Source organism: Periplaneta americana, chromosome 4 (genome assembly GCF_040183065.1).
Source record: "Periplaneta americana isolate PAMFEO1 chromosome 4, P.americana_PAMFEO1_priV1, whole genome shotgun sequence".
Classification (NCBI taxonomy): domain Eukaryota; kingdom Metazoa; phylum Arthropoda; class Insecta; order Blattodea; family Blattidae; genus Periplaneta; species Periplaneta americana.
This window is the reverse complement of record NC_091120.1, coordinates 175,397,488-175,416,862: the sequence shown is the minus strand read 5'-3', so window position 1 is coordinate 175,416,862 and position 19,375 is coordinate 175,397,488. Positions and strand designations below refer to the sequence as shown.

Sequence of the window (19,375 nt, the reverse complement as noted above, 5' to 3'; positions counted from 1 at the left end):
TAGAAATTGGACGTCTACGTAATATTATGCAACTGTTTAAAATAACTTAAATAGAAGAACCTCGTTAAGAATTAACTGTCACGTGATTTCCTCCCTTTCTACGACCCTACGACATAACCACTTGGACGGACAGTAGATAGTATGTCTGAGTAATTATATCTTTTCGGATCGGGCAGAAGTGAAGATTGAATTTACATTACGTAAGGTACTCTAATATAGAGTAGGTACAGAATTATTTCAACATGAGTTACTAGTACGAAAGAAGAAACTGGTAATTGGGGTTAGGTACAATAATCTATAGTGCGATAATATGCACATTAGAACTGGAGTCTGTATCGAAATGAACGGCCACCATTTTAAAAAATGTGTTTAAATATCCATATTATGACTATTTTTAAATTTAACTTCATTCTCTATATTGTACGCTAATGTGATGTAGACAGTATAATATACACTGCATAATGATTCGTCCACATGGTCAATTCGTGAGTAAAAACACTAATTGTTAATACAGTACTGTACTTTGATTAAACAAAAACTTAATGAAAATGATCAAACTCAAAATCGCGATATTTCCTAGTTTACGTAAATGGATGAACTACTTTTCTTCCCTCCTATACCTAGTAAAGTGATTTGTTTATATATTACGCCAGTATCATCGAACTCCAGTCGTGGAAGGGGTAGCAAACGGCGTTCATCTAGAAGTATAGCCAAGTTAATATTAAAAATGTTAGTAAAAATAAAATGATGTCCCTGTACAATCCTGCATTGGGTATATATATATATTTAAATTTGGGCCCCCGAATATTTATATTTGGTTGAGTTGCCACAGCTATGAGCTCTCTACATACAAAAAATTAATATTTTACACCAAATAGGAAAAAAGTCAAAAAAAATACCAGTGTTTTTACACATCTCCTATCTTAAGAAACTACAATCTGCTATATTTCCCAGCACCACCTCTGAATAGTGCGTGTGAAAGAAATGTAAAAAAGTAATATTTGCAAAGATGTGCGCGCGCTGCACACTGAAGAATCCCGGGCGTGCGTCCGCCGGTTGCCGCACCCGCAGCGTGGGATCCAGCAGTGCGGGCGGTTGCCCGGGTCAACTGCGCGCGCCAAGGAGTGATGATCTGTCTAGCGGCCGTCATGAGCACGATTGTTTTTCTCATGCGCCCATCAACAGATTTATTGCTGGCTCGCTTTTTTTTTTAATCTGCCTGCTTCCATTTTTTCTCTCTTTATCCACGAGGACGGCCATCATTTCCACTGATAGGAAGGAAGCACGGCGCGGCCATCATTGGGCGTGTCCCGAATTCACCGGAAACCCCCTTACATATAAATGGCGAACTCCTCTCCTTTCCGAGTTCCCTCCCTTTGCCGAGCTTTTTGTACGGGGATATCTTTCTTACAATAGAGCAAGCAGCATCCATCACAAAGGCGCCACAATGCAGCATACGCCTTACGTGAGCAGATAAGGCGGCCTCACTTCATACAGCCGCGGGCGGGCAGGCGGGCAAAAAGTACAAGAGGTGCAAAATACCGGGCTTCGGTGCTCCCTCCCACACACCAATTTTACACTTCTATACACATACTCTGGGAGTGAATAAGCATTCCCATACCATGCATTGGTATAACGTTTAACTGCGAACATACATGATATCCAGAGTGCAATCTCGCCGACTAAGTAATAGACGTTGTGGCCAAGGACAGTGTTTGGGGCAGGTTTTCGTCGGAACTTCCCGTTTCCCCAGCGAATAGGGATTATAAAGCATGGACATTTCGCGTCGGTACCTTTGATGTAGCCGGACTGATTTCAATGACCTTCAAGCCAGCTAGAGCGTGAGATTCTGCTTTCTCCCTAAAGTTGGCGCTGACATGACACCAGCTAGCAGTCGACACAGCGGAAATATAACACATATAATTAATACATCTAGGTACATTATGTAAAAGGTAAAAGGTAAAGGTAACCCCGTAACATGCCATGAAGACACTTGGGGGGCATGGAGGTAGAGCCCCATGCTTTCCATGACCTCGGCACTAGAATGAGGTGGTGTGGTCGGCACCACGCTCTGACCGCCTTTTACCCCCGGGAAAGACCCAGTACTCAATTTTATAGGAGGCTGAGTGAACCTCGGGGCCGTTCTGAAAGTTTGGCAACGAGAAAAAAATCCTGTCACCACCTGGGATCGAACCCCGGACCTTCCAGTCCGTAGCCAGCTGCTCTACCAACTGAGCTACCCGGCTGTACTCAAATAAAATAAATTGGATCCATAAAATAATAAATCCGTCATTAACTGTAATGTCTAGACTCTAGAGTTCCTTTATAATGAGAGCTGAGACGTTGACCTCAACAACAATTAAAATGTGTAATGATTTGATAGCGCTGAAAATGGAGAGAAAAAAAACTCTTATGATAAGTAAAACCATATACCTATATTATATTATATACAAATATTAAACGAATTTGATACATAATTTTATAATGTATATTATTTTGTAATATAATTTATTATATCTGAAATATAAAACATTATTATTACAACTAGTTTGTCATTGAGAAATAAGGAAAAGCTGTTAACTTGAATTTATTTGAAGCAAAGCATTACCGGATTATGCAATAAGGTAGGCGATGTTTGGATCCTGTGTCTCAACTCTATTCTCAATTATTATCTTAGCGTATGCTCAATTACACTAACCTCTAGCGCTTGAAAGTGGAACTAAACGCCGGCGAACAGAGAAACAAAACACAGGAGAATTCGCTCAGTGTCCATTCTTTATAATCCCTATTCGCTGGTTTCCCCGTCAGCATTCCACTACTTCATCAACATTCTGGTATACCAATGAGCTACTTTCTAAGATGCATCACTGATGACGTTTATGACGTCAAAATGATGTGCAACATTTAGGCCATAATATAAATAACATAGAAACATCTCCAACTAAATGTATACATTCGAGAGGCTATTGTTGGATACTTGTACAACCTTCACATACAGTAGATTCTGCAACCATTGTTAAAAACAGATTGATCTGACAGCCAACACACGGGCAGTATTTCTTTACGAATATCCTTTGCAGCAAAAATGTTGGCTCAGAAAAAATCGCACAAGGAAGCGCAGCTCGACAATGGTACACCCGCGCAGAGATACCGCAATACTGCAACTGCTGCTTCTTTGCTCTGCTTGTGGGTACAAATATCACTTTGGCATCCGCCATTAGCAGTGTTACCAACAGACGCCTCATTAAAAAATAGTGGCTAATTCGATTTGTAACTTACTGACTCGCCCAGTACTACTGTTAATTGAGGCGTGTAGTTGCAAAATCAGATACATCACTTATTTTTCGAAATGAGTTAATGTTATATTCCATATCTTCATATGATTCTACAACTGCTATAGCACTGTTATGCTCCAAAGCCAGATACATCACATGGATCTGTATGGTGAAAAATAATATTGGTTGCAAATCCTTGGTTCTTTGCAAACGTTTTTCCTTCGTACTGAAAAATTATGTTTTAATGATGTATCTGATTTTGCAACTAAACGCCTCAAATATTACTACTACTAAAAAGAGAAATACCCTTATCGATTGATAAAAATCAAAAGGAAATATTGACGAATATTGAACTAAAACCATTTATTACTGCTAATACTGCTAGGCCTACTACCATTGTTGTTACCATTATCATGACCATAAATTTATTACTCGTACTACTTTAAACTGGAAGAAGGTTAATATAGGCTATGCCATACTGGCTGAGTAAAACAATATTAGTGAACCGAAATTTTTACCAGAATTATTATTATTATTATTATTATTATTATTATTATTATTATTATTATTATTGAAGTGGAAAAAACAATTCTTATGCAGTGACAAATTAGAAAAATATCTAAACAGAAGTATTATTATTATTATTATTATTATTATTATTATTATTATTACTATTATTATTTTCATCTCTCACTAAAAGAAGGGAATCATGGCTACATCATGCCCGCTATGTAAATACAAGACCGTATTTTAAAAATTAAGGAACTTCTCGTCCCCCCGCTTTTAATATAGGAAGAAAGGTTAAAGAGTGTAGGTGCAGCTTGAAAACCAGTGCAATACAACTTCTCTCCTTGGTAGAAGGAACAATAGCGGGCGTGTGACATTATTACAAACTGGCATAAATCACAATCTTGCGCAACCGATTCAGCACGATGGAACTTGATTCGAGCAAAGATCGCGATGAGACAGAGAAAAAGGGATAGACCGCTGTTAAGCAAGGAGCTTCAACTGAAGACTGCCCAAGATTCCAATTCTGAATCGTTTAATCGTGCTTCCTCACTTGGTCGCAGCGTTGTTAATTGGACTATGCCAGAAGTCGATGGATGAATTTCATTATATCTTTTCAAGGACTGAATCCTTTGGGACAGTTCCATTTAAACTATTATTTTTTTTGTAACTACAGAGAAAAGCGAACAAAAAGTCCATCTACACTAGACACATAGTTGATTTTTATGTTTATACACCTTCGGGAGGTAAGAGTAAGTTGAATTAAATTCCAAGGGTGGATATGTAGTCCCGAGGATAAGGCAGATATAGTTCAAGCAGTTCATAACGGTCACCAGATATATGTACATAGGCTGCATCAGCGGGTTTCGCCAATTGTACTTGGTAGTGTCACAGGTCATTTTCATTGAGAATCACCAAGAAATGAATTTTAATTCATATATTAACATTAATGGAAATAAACTCTTTAACCCTTTCCAGCCCAAATTAAATTGAAAATTAAAAAAAAAATATTTTGACATGAAGGAGAAACGCTGCCCGATAGTGTGTTGTTTCGGGATTTCAGGGGTGCCAGCTATCTTAAAAATAACTAAGAATATGGCTATGATAACATATGGAGTCATTTGGCATTTTACATGCATTCTCAGAGCAGGTAAAGTGTATGATGCCATATGGAATCATTGGGCTGGAAAGGGTTAATATATTTTTTCATGAAAAGTAGAAGATAAGGGTTTCGCGCCGTAGCGTAGTGGTCTAAAGTGTCTTGCCTTGGACGCGCTGATTCGAGTCTTCATGGGGAAAGAAACTTTCTCAGAAATTTCGATCAGTGTATAGGACCGGTGCCCACCCAGCATTGTGATTTGGGGAGAGCCACTGTGAATAGAAAAATCCGTTTTCGAAAGCCAGCTATAACGGCTGTTAATCATACGTTATAGTCTGTACAATGTAATGCGAGGTACTATACCTACTTCGTTCCATAACGTGGGCAAAGATATATATATATATATATATATATATATATATATATATACACACACACACAGAAAAAGAGAGACAGAGAGAAGGATAATAGCTGCTAATGAACCAATAGCGGAGATTTCAATCCACGATTATCTTGAAGTTGGGCGGTCTGAAGCGTTCTACACCTCCCAATTTCAAGACAAACGTGAAATGAAACCTCTGCTATTGCTTGAATAACATTTATACTTCCCTCCTCTTCTTCCGGCAATGTTTACGTCGCCTGTCAGACATTATGGAACGAATCAGTTGCAACTTAAACATTTTTCCCCATTACTTGATCACCTGCTTAAATTTGTTGCTTTTTTAGCTGTCATGTTCACTTCACTGATGGGAACACTTGCCTGATTACACGCATGTTATAGATATCACAATACAGTAGTAATTTTGTAACTATTAGGTTGACATAATTAATTTGAGATTCTAATGAAACGAGGCAAACTACTCTAAATTAAATTTACCAACTTCATTCAGATGCCATATTGCGTGCATATTTTATATCACGGTTATAATGTAACATAATACTATATTGCAGAAATATAATAATTATTCCTTTATAAAGCGAGTGGCATGTGAAGAATAATTACTTTTTAAAGCCATGAACATTTATTTAATCACATTAGAGCTTTAGGTTCAAGGTTGGTAGCATTGCAGTGTCAACCATATTTAATTCTTGGTACCTTACCATATATTGCTTGAGTATATCCCCGTACTAGTTGGATGGTAGTTCACCTCTGCTGTAGCCGAGCAGCGTTTCCGTGAATGTTATTTGAGTGTCCAAAATAACACACACACACACGCACGCGCACACACACACACGCACACACAAAAAAATAAATAAACGTACCGTAGTCCCCGTAACTTTAATCAAGAACACAAATTGCGAGACATTATGCCTTTTTTAAGTCGTTAAATATTCCTAAGCATTTTATAGAAAGTAAATACTTTTAGTAATGCTTGAAAGAAGAAACAACATGACACATGTTCGAAGACATAAACACACAAACAAAAGAATAACGTGAGATTTTTTTTTCCCCCCCATTTGTCTGTCAAGACTCTAAAACTTGTCAAGGACGAAGATTTTGTTTCTCCACCCAAGCACATTCACAAAATAAGAATGGCTCAAAGTGTTGAACGAACTATAGCGAATAAAAATCATGTCCGCTTGGCTTAACACAAGAGCAACAAGACACTAGTGGCTTGCAGCCCACTGCACTCAAACGTCAGGCGGCAAGGAAACGTCAAAGACACGGAAACGAATTTCCGGATAAGTTCGGAGTCAAACAAGACTCCAATACAACGAAACGTTTCTATTGTTCAGTAGTTCCTACACCGCATGTAGAGAACTTGCTACCTGTGAGCAACACAAATGCAGTTTTACAGTGATGTACGGAGGCAAGACCTTCAGAATCTATACTAATAATTTTTTGGTTGCTTATTTTACGACGCTTTATCAACATCTTAGGTTATTTAGCGTCTGAATGAGATGAAGGTGATAATGCCGGTGAAATGAGTCCGGGGTCCAACACCGAAAGTTATCCGCATTTGCTCGTACTGGGTTGAGGGAAAAACCCGGAAAAAACCTCAACCAGATAACTTGTCCCGACCGGGAATCGAACCCGGGCCACCTGGTTTCGCGGCTAGACGCGCTAACCGTTACTCTATAGGTGTGGACAGGTGTGGACACTAATAATAAATCTGCAACCAAAATGTTTCTGGTAATTTTCGCTTTTTCAAAAATAATTGGTGTCAACATGTATAATTAAGCATCCTGAGATCAAAAATAGCTTTTCTGAAATTTTTGTTTGTATGTCTGCTTGGATGTTTGTCACCTTTTCACGCGATAATGGCTGAACCGATTTATATGAAAATTGGAATATAATGGCAGTTGTTCAATCTTAGATTTTAAGTTATATGGCATTCAAAATACTTTATTTAAAAGGGGGATTCTAAGGGGGTCTGAAATAAATAAATCGAAACATCTCGCTTATTATTGATTTTTACGAAAAATATAACATAAAAGTTTATTTAAAAATTATTTTCGATAAGTTTTTTTCTATGCAAAATTTTGATAAGACTGATATTTAACGAGATACACGAGTTTTAAAATAACAATACATTTTATCATCGCCGCCTCAGACTAATAGGCTATAATGAAATGAAAACAAATGACTTCGTCTGTAAAGGGCCTTGCACAACAACAAACGGAAGCTATTCATTTAACACTATTCAACAGTATATACACTGTTGGGCGAAGAATCTACATAAAGATTAATTCTACAGAATGTATCTGTTTATGGTAACAATGGTTATTAGAGGAGGAGGGGGATTCAATCCGGTGCTGTGGATTGAACTTCGGTGTATCTCAGTGGTTAGAGCACTTGGCACGTAGAACCAAGGACCCGGGTTCGATTCCCTGCGCCAGAGCGAATTTTTCTCCTCTAATAACAATTGTTACCATAACACATAAATTCTGCAGGACCAGAAATTAATCTTTACGTAAATTCCGTAGGGCATATATTGTTCAATCCCGCCCATTAAAGTCACTCATCTGAGTGCGCTCCTTGTATTATGGCAGTTGACTTAATATATGTCAACATATATATCGAACTTGGAGTTAGGTCACAAAGGGAAAAAAACACTAGAGGAGGGGGATTCGATCCGGTGCTGTGGATTGAACTTCGGTGTAGCTCAGTGGTTAGAGCACTTGGTACGTAGAACCAAGGACCCGGGTTCGATCCCCGGCGCCGGAGCGAATTTTTCTCCTCTAATAACCATTTTACCTTGAAAGCTAGATGTGAACAACTACACTGTTTAGATTACCTCAAATCCTATCGAGTTCAAGAGGATATCGCTACTTGGACAAAAATTTTAAGAAACCCATATCAATGGTAGTAGTAGTGGTAGTATCAATAGTACCAGTAAAAGTATTAGCAGTAATAGTAGCATTAGTACTTGCAGCGACAGTAGTATTAATAGTAGTACTATAGCAGCCGCAGTAGTAGTAGCACCACTAGTAGAGTAGCAGTAGCACTAGCAACAGTGATAGGAGTGGCAGTAGTAGCAATGTGTATGTACGCAACATATGATTAAGTATCTTATTGTCAAATGTCCGGGATTTCCCGTCTCCTGTATTTCTATTTCACATTTTGCGGGAAGTAAATAATAATAATAATAATAATAATAATAATAATAACTAGTATTATTGTTATATTAAAGTTTGGTATTTAAAAACGTTTATATTTCTAATAAATGAGATTCCTTAGTCTTTCGGTTCGGAATGACAAGGCGAAACTAAATAAGAAAAAGACACATACGAACACAGAACAAAATAATACGGCGGAAGAGGGCATAGGCCTGTAACAATATCAGAAGAAATGAAAGGAACATGTATTGCGAATACCTCCCTCAAGATTTCCTCGGCAAGTTCTGCTGCACAAATTGACGGAAACGAGAGATGTTGGACGACCACGAAGAAGGTGGAGTGATCAGTTTTCAGCCTCGGAACAGGTCTGACAGGCCAAAACCACGACAAGAGAAAGAAGAAAATTGCAAGAGGCATGATTTATCAATCTCGCAGTCTATCGACGAGAAGAGAAAATAGCAGACAAAAACAGTACTTGAGCGGCTGAAACATTACATTGAAGTATACTAAAATTTTAAAGTACATTTGTTATAATATATGTATTGGGCATGCAGATATTAAAACGCGTGTTAATGAAAATTATTCTTTATATTGTTAATTGTATCATTTCAGTCGTCTTGATAGTTGGATTGTGACTGGCGTACACATTACATCAATCTAAGAAGACGTATTCGACAGATGGAATCAATATAACTGAGCCACGGTAGGCCTACATAGAAGAAAATGGTTATTTGGATTCGACCATTCCCACATAGAGAAATAATACGCACACTAAGACCGTTCAAGCTGTGGCTGTCACATTCGGGCCTGCTCCGGGGGGGGGGGGGACATACTGCAAAATTACGCTAAATCTTTTTGTAGAAGTACAGTGAAACTTCGATTATCGTCGTTACTATCGAAACTAATATTAAATTACATACCTAAGGGACGTAAGAACATACGAATGAAAACACAGACACACTCCTAAACCCGGAACGGATGTGAAAGCATATACAGGGTGTAACGGATGATGATTATTGTCATAAGGAAGAAAAAATGTCGTTACATTTTTTTTCTAATTGCAATACTTAACTAGTGATTACAGTTTACAATATTAGACGTTTGACAACATCGCTGGATGGGGCGGAGGGAGTTTACAAGTACACAGCACAACTCAAGCGGGTACAGACATACCGGTACAAAACAGATGCTCTGTTCTAATGCAGGGGCGGACTAGAACAACTGTTGTTCACATAAAACGAGCAGCAAACACACACTTCCAATCTCATTACTGGAACATAATGGTAAATTTCCATTTTATTTAACAATATTGCTCCATTTTTATCGTTCCTCTAAAAAATAAACAGTAATGGTTTACTGCAAAAAATCACACCAACTTTTTTCCTAATGAAAAATGTTAATCTCTCCCGCTTCCGTAAAGCAGTATCATTTTTAAACAAATTTCTGGATGTGTGATTTTCGAAAGGGTAAGAGACTCCCAGTTTCTAATAATCGTTGATAAACTGCTACAAAAGTTCGCCGAAAATATTCGCATGGAAATTGTTTGTAAGGATGAATTAACAAAGCAACTACTGTTACATCATAAGCAAAAGATACGTGCCCATGTGTTGTAAAAATGTCAGCTCTATAGCTTCAGCAGATTTCGAGAAAATAATTTAATATTCTGATAATAGGAAGTTGCTCACAAATATCACCTTAAAATCATAATGCGATAAGAGTTTTGTTATGTAATATTAGTTACACTTAAAACAGATACAGTACCTACGTAACTTTGCTTTGTACTGTAATATTGTTTTGATTAGTTTATTGATTACTTTTGTAAGGCTAAAGATACCATCAATATAAATTCCAACTTATGTCATACTCAATCTCTTTCTTTGGAATATCACTTTCTTTATGAATGATGTGTTTCATCCACTTAATACAGTATAATATTATACTACTATGGAATTTAAGTGAATATTCCTTCTTAACTCTCTATTATGTTATTAAGATTTAAAACACAAGTGCAATATTAACAAGTGTTAGTACTTTTGTTTTACAGACAATATAGATAATATTAAACAGAAAGAAGCCATATAAAAATAACGACATAAAATTTCACGTTCCGTTTGAAGTTTGTCCACCACTGTTTTCTTAATCCAACAGGTTGCTTATTCATATACACAACCCTTCCTCTTTCCATACTTAGCGCTTGCTGCCCGCGCACGACGTAAAGTTCAGAAAAATGCGCTTGCTTTGACATCACTGCTGTAGACCGTCCCCGACGACTATGAAAAGAACGGCACTTATACCCCTTACACCCTGTATAATGTTGGTGGTAGTTGCTGTTGCTGCTGATGGTAGTGGCGGTGGTTGTGGTGGTGGTGGTGGTGGCGGTGGTGGTTGTGGTGGTGGTGGTGGTGGTAGTGATAAATCTACTTGTCTTTGGCTGAATTTCCAGAATCTCAAGTGAGTAGGTCAACATGTTTGGGCGAATAAAGAAGCACATTTTCCGGTATGGCATCCATTTCGTAAATTGAGGGAAGGGGGCATCTGTGCAAGGTATTAGTTACGCTTCCGAGCGATAGGCCTGTAATGGAGGCCATGCAGCCGGATGTAACGTTCCACTCCAGTGCTTCGTGCGGAATCAAAGGTCTGGCGATCCCATGACTGAGAAATGGAAGGCTCGCTCGAGCATAATCCCAGTCCATCACGAACTGACTTGAGTTTCAACGCCAACAGTCAAGGAAATCTTAATTAACGGGCACTGGTAATATGGCTTTAAGATCTTGACTCCTGGTGCAAAGGAGAAGAACACGGTATCTAACCACTCATGTCGAAACACACTTCGAAAGTTTGCACATGGTAAGTACTATAAAGGAATTGAGACTGCAAAAAAGTGGTCAACGCAAAATTCAGAAAAAAAAAAAAAAAAAGTACGTGTCGTTAAGTGTTAATTTTACTAGTAATTTAATATTTCTATTGTTAACGAATATAAGCCAGATGTGTCGGTCGCACATTACGGAAGAGGTAACGGGTGTCTGAGTTAGGAGGATAATATTTTCTGCCGACTTCGTCACAGCCTTGGTGACGGAAAGCGTTGCGCCGTCACGCGGTTAAGCAATTTCCGTTTTTGCGGTCACAAAAATCTCCACTCTCTTGTCTTAATTTAAAGTGGAGTATCGAAATGCTATCCCTCTGCTGAGATGCATGATTCACATCATTTAAAAACGGCGAAGTTCATGCTGTGTGATGTTGGTTTGTTGTGCTAACTTACGAATATACTTTCTTGAACTGGTTTCTAAACAGGCACCTACCCCGTCTAATTTGTCTTCAATAAGAACATGTCTACGTTTAGTTTTATTTCTATCCAGCAGTGATCCCATTGCACGAAGTTGTCACTAATTTGTAAATCATATACCTACCAAGTATCGGGAATTTGAACATTTTCTATGCAAGTGTTCTTGACATTATCTTCAATTTGATTCTTAGCAAAGACATCGTGTATTGTCTAAATGCAAGCCGTTCAACCGAATGCATGTATCACAACAGTCAGTGACGTTACTGAGCGAGCACAGCTTGGCTTGCCAGCGAGAAGGAGAGCTTGTTTCTATGCATGAGTCAAGCAATAACTGCGCAGTCCTCATTTTCCATTTGTTCATCTCCTCCTGCTCCGTCGATAGAATGCAGAAAACAGTACAACAGTTGTGACGAGAGCCCCCGCATACTTGTAAGGTATCGTGTCACAACACTTTCAAGTCTGAGTATTTCTGACAAAGTAAATATTATTCAAGCCCTTAAAACGGCACAAATGTTAAGGATATTGGTGGAGAGTGCAAGGTAATATTTATTCATTTTTATTTTTTCTTTGTTTATTTAAGCCTTTACTTATTGATTTATTTCCCTATCGATTTATTTCTTCATTCATTCACTTGCTCCTTCATTAATTTCTTCCTTCATAACTTCACTCATTCCTTTCTTTATTTATTTACTCATTTATTTATTCATTAATTAATTATTGTATATATTCTAGGAAACAAAATTAACTTGTATTAACGTTGTATCAGATTCGTTTTTTATAATAAATTAACAACTCGTAAATACCCATTCCCGTATGGTCGATTTTTTACTGTCCATAATACTCCTTGACTTTCTTGTTCTACCTCAGTGGTATTCGATCTTTTTTTACTAGCGTACCCACAAACTGCATTGCAATTATATAAGAATTAACAAACGACTATGACTGATGTTGGACTAAAAATAAATTAATAATAATAATAATAATATTATTATTATTATTATTATTTTAATTATTGATGAAATAATAATAGTAATGATTTACGTAAAGGCGGCCGAGTAGCTCAGTTGGTAGAGCAGCTGGCTACGGACTGGAAGGTGCGGGGTTCGATCCCAAGTGGTGACGGGATTTTTGTCGTTGCAAAACTTCCAGAGTACCGGGTCTTTCCCGGGGGTAAAAGGCGGTCAGAGCGTGGTGTCGACCACACCACCTCATTCTAGTGCCGAGGTCATGGGAAAGCATGGGACTCTACCCCATGGCCCCCAAGTACCTTCATGGCGTGTGGCGGGGATACCTTTACCTTTATGATTTACGTAAAACTACATTCAGGAAAGGAAAAACAAGAGTTGATATTGCAAAAGAAACTACAATAAAATGCAATAATTATCAATTAGTATAATAAAATAAACATGTCAGCATTTTTACATACGTAATCAGTGTGGATCGCATACCATAGATTGAATACCACTGCTCTACCAAAAGATGGTGCTTGCCGATTGCAGGGGACTTGCTCCTCGTGTTGTAACTAAGTAGGTTAATATTGACTTTCTACTAAATCGACGGAGCAGTGTACTATATCGGTAAATTGTAAGACCCGAATTCTAAAAATACAACCCCAAAGAAAAACGAAGTAAAGGAAAACCACATAAACGTTAGAATTTATATTTTAACATTCGGCTGAAGAAATTCTTGGAGACTTAACGATCAGTAATAGGATAATCTATGATGATTCTTTTGTGCGGAAAGTCACAACCTCTTACGAGGTGACGGCAGTTAAATATCTCCAATGTATGAAAGGAAGATCCTTCGGAGAGGTTGGACAAATTACATCTGTGCCTTCTAAGCAAACAATGTTCATACCTGCGACGTTGTGTTGGTGATGATTGTACGTGAGGGGCACAGAGTGCAGCGCCCGGGCGGACCAGCGCCGATGCCTGCTCTCCTCGTCGTCGTCGCTGCCTCGGTCCACATCCTCGCCCAAGTAATGCACCTTCTCATACCTATCCAGGTACCTGCAAGCACACCGACAATCAATTTAATATAGTCAAGAAAATATGTAGAGTTAGCCTTGAACCTTCATTGTAAACAAAAGCGAAAATATTGCTACAGAAAAAGGTACTGTCTACCAATCAGGAGAAACCCCAGTACAGTCCGACCATCGGATCTGTGCCCCCGTAAGATATGCGAACTGAACCTTAATTCCTTTTCAGCCTCGGCAATTCATTTCTCTCCCTGTATTCCTATTTCTCTCTTTTCTATCCCTCTCTCTTTCTCTCCCCCACTACTCACAATTTTGAGCCTTCTTGCGGGACAGTTTATTTGCACTTGCAGTCCAGTGTTGTCAACTCAACATGAATACTGTAGCACGGAGTGGTGAAAGAAATATTATTAAGCAAATAATAGCATTTTGCATAAGTCAATCAGCGTCATTAGACCTACTTAAATTAAATTATGAATAAGTAATAATTAACCTTACATTATTAGAAGCAATATTCAAGAGACATGACACTGTTTGACGGAAGTTTGGCAACATCCCTATTCGGCAAGTTTCGTGGCCTGCTGTTTGACGTAGTGGGAGAGAAACGGGTGGAATGGGGTGAGTAGAGGCGTTAACTTTTCCAAGAACGACGACAGCGCTGAAGGGGCATAGATCCGATGGTCTGACAATACAAGAATTTGTTGAGCATTACGTCGTCTACTGGAGCGAAAGGTGAGCTCAGGGAGCAGAAGAACGACAGTTCAAAAACATGCGCCCTCCTGCGTGCGGAATTTCCTGTATGGAGAGTTTAAAGAATTAGAATTAGATGGAAGTCGCCTATATGTAGGCATCAATTTCACACGACTATCCACAAGTAGCATATACTCGTATACAGGGGCTCTTGTTTACTGCACATGAGCAGTGTGCTGTAAGCGAAATTGAAACAATAAGAGAGCTCCAAATTATTTCCTTATCTGTACATATCATCCAGAACCTCACTCAATGCATATAAAACGCCCAAATGCATCGTATTGTAGAGAAATAAGCAACAAGGATATCGAAACACTATTGACATAGACTACATAAGGTCTACAAGCATGAAGTTATGAATTATTAATAAAGTCAGTATTCTTCCGCCACGTATGATTGACGTCTATAGCATGATTCACTAGACATACTCTCGTGACTGCCACTCCATGACCAACCTACTGATTGACCTCCAAATTCTTAAGTTGGATTTCTTTTAGTGGCGCTATGCCAATACCAGAGTTCACACCGCTTTTACCGTGAAACCTTCAACACTATCGTGCCTGGATTGTAGAAACATTCTGCAAGTTTTCTCTGAACACTCTACAAGGAGCCTGAAAGGAAACGGAATGCACAATGTATATCCCAATTTATCGCCAAAAATTAATAGCTAGAAATATCCTATTATCATAATGAAGAAAGTCATATGCTGTAGAATTAATGAATAGAAATTGTTTGGTATCTTTCTTGCTGTTTAATTTCTGAGGATACATTACAATTGCATCATTTCAATGTAGTTACATTTATACCGCGGCACTTCACTTTTTAGTAGGTTATTTTACGACGCTTTATCAACATTTATTAGTTATTTAGTGTCTGAATGAGATGAAGGTGATAATGCCGGTGAAATGATCCGGGGTCCAGCATTTGCTCATATTGGGTTAAGGGGAAACCCCGGAAAAAACCTCAACCAGGTTTGCCCCAACCGGGAATCGAACCCGGGCCACCTGGTTTCGCGGCCAGACGCGCTAGCCGTTACTCCACAGGTGTGGACGGGGAATTTCATGCAATTGGCATACTGAAAGAGTAAAAGGGATCTTCGCCGATCATGGATTTTATATTCGAATGAAGTCAACTTTATTTTGCATAAATGCATATTTCGAGGGTTTTCTTTTTTAAATGCACATAAATTTTTATTTTGCATATTTAAATGTTTATATATAAAAAACCTTCCCGTGTTTTTCCTGATTTATTATCTAATTTCACAATTTCTCTGATAAAAATAAGAATAATTTCAAAGAAATAAAATAAATGATTATACATTACTGTTCAGAACATGAAATTGCTGCAACGACAATGGATACTTGTCCCTAGTGTATAAGTTGGGTCTTTTCCATTTTAACATGAGGCTAGCTGCTGCTCTGTGTACATACTAGCCGTAAGTGTAATTTTCCAAAAGCCAGGGCAAAAATACGCATCGCCTAGATGTAATTCAGACTTTTACTACCTTTTATTCTAATTTCCTAGAACCAAAATGAAAGTATTTAGACACTTGTGACAATAAAGTCACGTATTGTTCAGATCATGGAACTGCTGCGAAGACAATATTGCTAGTTCGCTCTGATTTCATAGAAACTAAACTAAATGCATTTAAACACCTGCGACAATGAAGTCTCGTGGAGCGTAAATTTTCATTTCAACAAGTTTTACTGCACAATGAAGCGAAGAACCAGTACATGATCGCTCTGCTTACAAGACGTTTAACCGCCGACATGCCGAAATAAAAGAGTAGCAGAAAAGATTTATTGAAGAAATGGGTTTCTAAAGACAATAGTTTTTCTGCTGATGGGAAAATCGTCTTCTATACAATATGGCTTCTTAACACTTACTTCTACAATTTATTTTTTACTGCATATATTTCAATTTTTAGAGCAATTTCAACAGTTTTTACTACATAGTTACATGCATATTTTCAGGTTTTTTAGTGTATAAAGTTCCATGGCCTAGACAGAGCCGGGCATGAGAGAGGCTCCGTACTCGTATAGCCGGCCTGAGCTGCTCTCGCTCCGCAAAGCATTTCAATTCCAAGCCGGAGCAGAACGCTCACGCAGTGGCGGATTCACATTACAGCTACCTTCCCTGCATGAATATAACAAGAGCCACTGTTGTTCTATTCATTCAGTCTGTCAGTACATAATAGTTTATAAGGATATTACATCAATCCATTGTACAGTACAGACTTTATAACACTCTTATTAATTTAATGAAATAAACTTCGCTCTACAAACACACGCACGCACACAAATCATTAGGCTTATTTACACAATCTATATGCACAGTGCTTTAACAATGACTGACATACATACATACACACACAAGTGTTCTGCTCAAGTGCACGTCTTTCACTGCAAACCCAGCATTCTTCAATCTTTTCTATTTTCTGCTTTCCTCTTAGTCTCCGCAGATGATCCATATATCTTAATGTCATCTATCATTTGATATCTTCTTTTCCCTCTAACTTTTCTCCCGTTCATCATTCCTTCCAGTGCATCCATCAGTAGGCACTTTCTTATCAGCCAGTGATCCGACCAATCAATTTCTTTTCTTCTTTCTGATCAGTTTCAGCTGCATTCTTTCCTCAACCACTCTTTCCAACACATCTTCGTTTCTTATACTGTCTGTCCATTTCACACGCTCCATCAATGACATAATGGTATTAATAATATAAACATGTGTAATAAAGGATTACGATCAGAAACACAAGAAGGAAATTAATAATAAAGACTCTCCCACACTTTTCTTTTGCATGAATAACTATTGTAACAAAACTATCTGAAGTTCAATAACCAAAATAACTATGTAGTTGTTTTCCAAGACTTAAGAGTTCGTTTCATTTGCAGAAGCCGTTCAATGTTTGGAACAAATGAGTTAGCCATGTTCAATCTCAAAATAAAATTTATGTTTTCGTCTGACATACAGCTTCTCAGGTGGGTGCATCTTCAACGTTCGCCATCCTACTGCAGAGTCAACCATTGCACTGGCAAAGTTAGGTACAGTATGCATACGTCACAGTGCTCGGGAGAATTGCTCTTCAAAGTAAACAGTGTTCATTTCTCAGATTCACGTAACGTTCCCAGCCCTGGCCTAGACACATTAGATTTATTAAAATTAAAATATGGATTTATACATATGCAAGGCATTATATTCAGAGAATATCACTTTTGCATACGTTTCACAATGTTATGTGTAACATACTGTACATTTGTATATAAATCTGACCTGTGTTTGTACATTAGCTTATGCAGCGAGGTTCACGGAGGACTTGTTTAGAATTCAGAGTCTGCAGCACATTGAGAAACAAGGGACTGGGGTTATTAGCGTCGCAGAGGGGTCCCGCATTATGTGCTGTCAATTAAATGCGTGTCTCCAGGGCATGTGTTATTATCCGTGTGTCATCCACCGACTCCATGCAGGTAGAAGGGCACTGATAAGAGAGGATGAAAAGAAAAGTTCTGAATATCTGTGTTGTGCAAGTAAGCATATGCCTACTCATTCTCCTCTTCATTTTTCCAATGCAATGCTTCGACTCATGTATTCACGAATAATTAAGCTAGCCTGAAGTGAAATAATTCAACATCTGGATTCAGAGGCAGGAGTTTTCGCAAAACACAAAAAAAGATTTTGCTCAGCAGGTCTCTCTAAACTTTCATATGATGACTATGTTGAAAAAATGACATGATATTTTGAGTAACCGCATGTGAAACGCATTTTTGATAGCGGATAGATATTGGAAGTACCAGAGCACAACCTTCAAATGACCTTGAAAATTTGGTTTTTGATGTCTTGAGAAAATCGAAAGAAATTTCGAAAAATAAATTAAAAACCACGCAAAATAAATATCCACACAAATCAACATTTCTTTTTAACTTCGAAAAATCTTGCACAAATCTAAAAACGACTACTTAAAAATATCAACAAATTAAACATTTTATCAATCACTTAGTGAATCTAACTTAAGACGTTGACGTATATAATATTCCTGAACTAATCACAAAATAGGATAATACTAACAACACAACGTATCTTGAAGCATTTTAACATAGACGTATGTTTACGCTTACGTTGTTTTATGTTTAAATATCTCATGTTAAAACATTTTGCGTTGTTTTGTGACTAATAAACCAAACTGACCGCATTGTTTAAGGCACAAATGGAACACAAAACATGGACCGACATCAATGCTAGATTAGTAACACCATCATACTTAGGCAGGGCTGATCATATTAGGAAGTTTAAATGCGAAAAATAAAGAACGGACGTGGCAAAATTTTCCTTTGTTAACCGCACAACAGTAAACTGCAACAGCTTACCTGAGGCAATCTTTCAGAGTGGTCCTCTCAAAATCAGTACATTTAAGGAAAGGTTGAGAAGATTAGACTGAAAATGTAATTGTAGATGCAGTGTAATTATCTAAGTTGTGTCATGTAATTAATTTAGTTGATATGTAATTAATTAAGGTAATATGTAATTATTTAAGTTGGTAGTAGTTGGGTATAATAGAAGTACTTATAAGTTAGGTTTACTTTTGCTTATTGAAGGCGTTATTATAGCATAGTTTTTATTTATAGTCCCAGGTTTATTGCATCTATTTATAGTTAGAAGTAAATTTACGTTTACTTTATTTTTTATTGCTGTAATTATTTTACATTTTATTAATATAATTATTGTAATATTATTGTATATCACTGCCTCTGGGTGTATACCCAATTGTAGTGTTAATAAATAAATACATATATAACAATAATAATCCGAGGCATGACAGCCCATGAAGGACCATGACCGACCAGCCGGCTGTTGGCCTCACGTTCACATACCGAAGCAGAGGTGGACGATCATCCAACCAGAATGGTAGTATCGTATGGTTAGCA

General features: G+C 37.8%; 1 protein-coding gene across 9 annotated transcripts in view; it reads right to left on the bottom strand.

Annotated features, from left to right (window-relative positions):
- Positions 1 to 19,375, bottom strand: part of Bap170 (Brahma associated protein 170kD) — a 465,097-nt gene that overhangs the window by 199,014 nt on the left and 246,708 nt on the right. For all 9 annotated transcript variants that reach the window (XM_069824389.1, XM_069824391.1, XM_069824392.1 and 6 more), the window contains exon 4: positions 13,583 to 13,734. In XM_069824389.1, coding sequence (XP_069680490.1) covers positions 13,583 to 13,734 — 152 coding nt within the window. The remainder of the gene's footprint in view (positions 1 to 13,582; positions 13,735 to 19,375) is intronic.